The following is a 6,000-nucleotide window of genomic DNA, read 5'->3' as shown; positions in this document are numbered from 1 at the left end:
CAGGGTGCCACTTGACACGGGTTGGGTCACTCAACTGCTCCATAACCTTTTTTTTCACTCATGTTCACAGGCTTGTTATGTCACCGGCGAGAAAATCACGACTTCACATGAAAAGTGGAAAGATTTGTAGCATAACATGGACACATCCAATCCTCGATCGCTTCGATTCAAAGGCCGGGATACAGAGCACAGTCAATAAAGCTATGGCTTCTTAAACAAAAAACACCAAAGTTAAGAAACGTGAGTTGAGATCTAGAGTGAATGTTGTTGCAACTGATAACACACGGCTTTTTGCTTTAGCAAGAGCCTCTCTTGGCTTTAGCTTTAATCGTTTGCTCAGATTTTATCTCTAAAAAGCAATTTAAACTGACAACAATGGATAGTCAACATACGAATATAATAGATCTAAAAGAGTAAGGTGACTATTCTATAACAAGGAGAACTGGCTTTACCAATACTACAATTCTTTCCCATGTATCCAGGAACACAGCTACAATTAAAATCATTTACAGCATCTGTGCAACTTCCTCCATTTTCGCATGGTCCATCAGCACAGTCGTCGATGTCTTAAACGAAATTTAAGATTCGGAAAATATTTTGAAATAAATTAAAAAATAGCTCTAATACTAAGTTTTATTATCCATCCATAAAAGACTGTAGTCGCTTTGGTTGCCCTTTCTGGTTGCATTGACTTCTTCGGAATACCCCATATAATCACATTCGGTTCGGCCTCTAAAATGATTTTCAAATTAAAATTAAATTAAGGCTACTCCGTTTCAATTAATCCACCGACTGATTCTTAAATAACCAGCTAGCGTTGACCAAATTTAGAAGTCTTTTGCGAGATCAGTCTTATAAAATGTCGTCATCATAGCTCAGGATAATTCCTCGCCTTCTGGCCTCGATCTGTATTTTGCTGCATTTCTATACTCATGCAGTTGTTAAATCATCAGTAATTAATTGCTGCGAATAAAATGATTCTTTTACATGGAGAACGTGGCTTACCAATACTGCAATTCTTCCCTGTGTATCCAGGAACACAGCTACAATTAAAATCATTCACAGCATCTGTGCAACTTCCTCCATTTTTGCACGGTCCACCAGCACATTCGTCGATATCTTAAGCGGAATTTAAAACACATAATATACAGTACTTTGAAATCGTGTAAAGATTCAGGATGCCACTTGATACGGGTTGGGTCACTCAACTGCTCAATAACCTTTTTTTTTTCACTCATGTTCACACGGTGAGGTTTGGTATAACGCTGGCGAGAAAATCACGACTTCACATGAAAAGTGGAAAGATTCGTAGCATAACAAGGACATATCCAATCCTTGATCGCTTCGATTCAAAGGCCGGGATACTGAGCACAGTCAATAAAGCTATGGCTTCTTAAACAAAAAAACACCAAAGTTAAGACCGTAACTGAGTTGAGAGTGATCATGAATGTTGTTGCAACTGATAACATACGGCTTTTTCCTTTAGCAAGAGCCTCTCTTGGCTTTAGCTTTAAACGTTTGCTCAGATTTTATCTCTAAAAAGCAATGTGTAAACTGACGACAATGGATAGTCAACATATGAATATAATAGATCTAAAGGAGTGAGGTGACAATTCTATAACATGGAGCATTGGCTTAACAATACTGCAATTCTTTCCCGTGTATCCAGGAACACAGCTACAATTAAAATCATTCACAGCATCTGTGCAACTGCCCCCATTTTCGCATGGTTCATCAGCACAATCGTCGATGTCTTGAAGGAAATTTAAAATTCGGAAAATATTTTGAAATAAATTAAGAAATAGCTCTAATACTAAGTTTTATTACCCATCCATAAAAGACTGTAGTGGCTTTGTTTGCCCTTTCTGCATGGTTGCATTGACTTCTTCCGAATACCCCATATAATCACATTCGGTTCGGCCTCTAAAATAATTTTCAAATTAATGCTCTAAGGAATGCGTCCTCCCAGGCTTCTCCGTTTTAATTAATCCACCGACTGATCGGGCTCAAATAACCAGCTAGCGTTGACCAAATTTAGAAGGCTTTTGCAAGATCAGTCTGATAAAATGTCGTCATCAAAGTCACGATAATTCCCCGCCTTCTGACCTCGATGTGCATTTTGCTACATTTCATACTCATGCAATTATTAAATGAGTAGTTAATTTCTGTAAGTAACATGATTCTATTACTTGGAGAATTGGCTTACCAACACTGCAATTCTTTCCCGTGTATCCAGGAACACAGCTACAATTAAAATCATTCACGGCATCTGTGCAACTTCCTCCATTTTCGCATGGTCCATCAGCACAATCGTCGATATCTTGAAGGAAATTTAAAATTCGGAAGCTGAGTGCTAAATGCTAAAATTATTTCCGATGAGACATCAACTATCACACAGAAGACATTCTCTACATCCATCATCAATAAGAGATGTCAGATCCTTATTACGCATTCGGTTTCTAAAATCACTTAATGATTTACACTTTTTGTCATTTTTGTCCAGCTTACTCCATAAAATGGGACCTAAATATCGAAGGGAATGCTTACCAAATGAAACTGTGTTAAACCTGGGTAAAAGAAAGTCTGAATTTCTAAAACTGTAGCATGAATCACGAGGTTTGAAAATGTTGGTGATGGCTTCGGAACACATTTTGGTGTGTTTAACCTTGTACATTAGGACGCATATGTCTTGAAGACGTCTATTCAACAGTGTTGGCAAGTTAGCCCTATTCAATAACTGATGATAACTGGACTTAGTGTCCTTATACACAGCCCTAAGTCCTCGTTCCTGGATTCTTTCGAGTCTACGAGTATCGCTTGCCCTACAAAAACGCCAAACAAGGTGGCAGTATGTTAAGTATGGCAAGATAGCTGATTTAAAAAGTACTAACTTTGCCGTGGTGGGAATTAGATTTCTCAATCTCATAATTACCCCAACCCTTTGACTAGCTTTGTTACATGCGTCGTTGATGTGTTCGTTGAAATTTAACTTTATTGTCTATTGTGACTCCCAAGATTTTCAACGAGTCAGATGTCTTGATAATCTTGCCATTTAGGTTCAGGTTAGTGTTATGTTCTGTACAACTGAACTGTTCCTTCTCATGACCATATTTATTTTGAATGAACATAGTCTGATACTTCTTCAAATTACCCTCCAAGAGATTGTTTTCGTACCAGTCAGTTGCACTACTGGCACTTTCTTCCTATTTGGTATGGACTGTGCTGATTCCTTTGCCTGTTTGATATATTTGATGATCGTCAGCATACATCGAGATGTTAGCATCAATGTTATATACAAGATCATTCTGGAAGATGTTCCAGATCAGTGGACCCAAAGAGGAACCTTGAGGACAGCCACGAACAACACTTTTCCAACCACTAGTTACAGAAGATCCCAGCCTGACTCTATTATAGCGATCGCTCAGATAACTATTTAGCATATTGACGAAGCTGTCGTTAAAACATGATTCTATCAGATGGAGAAATGGCTTACCAACACTGCAATTCTTTCCCGTGTATCCAGGAACACAGCTACAATTAAAATCATTCACAGCATCTGTGCAACTTCCTCCATTTTCGCATGGTCCATCAGCACAATCGTCGATATCTTGAAGAAATTTAAAATTCGGAAAATATTTTGAAATATATTGCGAAATGGCTGTAATACTAAGTTTTATTATCCATCCATAAAAGACTGTAATATAATCGGTGTGTTTGCCCTTTCCGGTTGCATTGACTTCTTCCGAATACCCCATATAATCACATTCGGTTCGGCCTCTAAAATGATTTTCAAATTAAAATTAAATCAAGGCTACTCCGTTTCAATTCATCCACCGACTGATTCGTAAATAAACAGCTAGTGCTGACCAAATTTTAGAAGGCTTTTGCGAGATCAGTCTGATAAAATGTTGTCATCATAGTTCAGGATAATCCCCCTCCCCTTCTGGCGTCGATCTACGTTACATTTTGCCGCATTTTATACTCATGCAGTAATTAGATCAGTAATTAATTGGTGTAAATAAAATGATTCTATCACATGGAGAACGTAGCTTACCAATACTGCAATTCTTCCCCGTGTATCCAGGAACACAGCTACAATTAAAATCATTCACAGCATCTGTGCAACTTCCTCCATTTTCGCACGGTCCATCAGCACAATCGTCGATATCTTAAGCGGAATTTAAAATACATAATATACTTTGAAATCGAAGTAAGATTCAGGGTGCTACTTGACACGGGTTGGGTCACTCAACTGCTCCATAACCTTTTTTTTCACTCATGTTCACAGGCTTGTTATAACACCGGCTAGAAAATCACGACTGCACATGAAAAGAGGAAAGATTTGTAGCATAACATGGACACATCCAATCCTCGATCGCTTCGATTCAAAGGCCGGGATACAGAGCACAGTGAATAAAGCTATGGCTTCTTAAACAAAAAACACCAAAGTTAAGAAACGGGAGTTGAGAGTGAATGTTGTTGCAACTGATAACATACGGCTTTTTGCTTTAGCAAGAGCCTCTCTTGGTTTTAGCTTTAATCGTTTGCTCAGATTTTATCTCTAAGAGCAATGTAAACTGACGACAATGGATAGTCAACATACGAATATAATAGATCTAAAGGAGTAAGGTGACTATTCTATAACAAGGAGAACTGGCTTTACCAATACTACAATTCTTTCCCATGTATCCAGGAACACAGCTACAATTAAAATCATTCACAGCATCTGTGCAACTTCCTCCATTTTCGCATGGTCCATCAGCACAATCGTCGATGTCTTAAACGAAATTTAAGATTCGGAAAATATTTTGAAATAAATTAAAAAATAGCTCTAATACTAAGTTTTATTATCCATCCATAAAAGACTGTAGTCGCTTTGTTTGCCCTTTCTGGTTGCATTGACTTCTTCCGAATACCCCATCTAATCACATTCGGTTCGGCCTCTAAAATGATTTTCAAATTAAAATGAAATTAAGGCTACTCCGTTTCAATTAATCCACCGACTGATTCTTAAATAACCAGCTAGCGTTGACCAAATTTGGATGTCTTTTGCGAGATCAGTCTTATAAAATGTCGTCATCATAGCTCAGGATAATTCCTCGCCTTCTGGCCTCGATCTGTATTTTGCTGCATTTCTATACTCATGCAGTTGTTAAATCATCAGTAATTAATTGCTGCGAATAAAATGATTCTTTTACATGGAGAACGTGGCTTACCAATACTGCAATTCTTCCCTGTGTATCCAGGAACACAGCTACAATTAAAATCATTCACAGCATCTGTGCAACTTCCTCCATTTTTGCACGGTCCACCAGCACATTCGTCGATATCTTAAGCGGAATTTAAAATACATAATATACAGTACTTTGAAATCGTATAAAGATTCAGGATGCCACTTGATACGGGTTGGGTCACTCAACTGCTCAATAACTTTTTTTTTCACTCATGTTCACACGGTGAGGTTTGGTATAACGCTGGCGAGAAAATCACGACTTCACATGAAAAGTGGAAAGATTCGTAGCATAACAAGGACACATCCAATCCTTGATCGCTTCGATTCAAAGGCCGGGATACTGAGCACAGTCAATAAAGCTATGGCTTCTTAAACAAAAAAAACACCAAAGTTAAGACCGTAACTGAGTTGAGAGTGATCATGAATGTTGTTGCAACTGATAACACACGGCTTTTTCCTTTAGCAAGAGCCTCTCTTGGCTTTAGCTTTAAACGTTTGCTCAGATTTTATCTCTAAAAAGCAATGTGTAAACTGACGACAATGGATAGTCAACATATGAATATAATAGATCTAAAGGAGTGAGGTGACAATTCTCTAACATGGAGAATTGTTTTACCAATACTACAATTCTTTCCCGTGTATCCAGGAACACAGCTACAATTAAAATCATTCACAGCATCTGTGCAACTTCCTCCATTTTCGCACGGTCTATCAGCACAATCGTCGATATCTTAAAAGAAATTTAAAATTCAGAAAATATTTTGAAA

General features: G+C 37.9%; 1 protein-coding gene across 1 annotated transcript in view; it reads right to left on the bottom strand.

Annotated features, from left to right (window-relative positions):
- LOC140949195 (uncharacterized) overlaps positions 1 to 6,000 on the bottom strand; it is a 28,223-nt gene that overhangs the window by 11,689 nt on the left and 10,534 nt on the right. The window contains exons 12-20 of the mRNA XM_073398423.1: positions 5,850 to 5,963; positions 5,217 to 5,330; positions 4,664 to 4,777; positions 4,055 to 4,168; positions 3,494 to 3,607; positions 2,207 to 2,320; positions 1,642 to 1,753; positions 1,006 to 1,121; positions 453 to 566 (exon numbers count right to left, since the gene is read on the bottom strand). Coding sequence (XP_073254524.1) covers positions 453 to 566; positions 1,006 to 1,121; positions 1,642 to 1,753; positions 2,207 to 2,320; positions 3,494 to 3,607; positions 4,055 to 4,168; positions 4,664 to 4,777; positions 5,217 to 5,330; positions 5,850 to 5,963 — 1,026 coding nt within the window. The remainder of the gene's footprint in view (positions 1 to 452; positions 567 to 1,005; positions 1,122 to 1,641; positions 1,754 to 2,206; positions 2,321 to 3,493; positions 3,608 to 4,054; positions 4,169 to 4,663; positions 4,778 to 5,216; positions 5,331 to 5,849; positions 5,964 to 6,000) is intronic.

This window comes from Porites lutea, chromosome 9 (genome assembly GCF_958299795.1).
Source record: "Porites lutea chromosome 9, jaPorLute2.1, whole genome shotgun sequence".
NCBI lineage: Eukaryota > Metazoa > Cnidaria > Anthozoa > Scleractinia > Poritidae > Porites > Porites lutea.
This window is presented reverse-complemented; position numbering and strand designations above follow the sequence as displayed.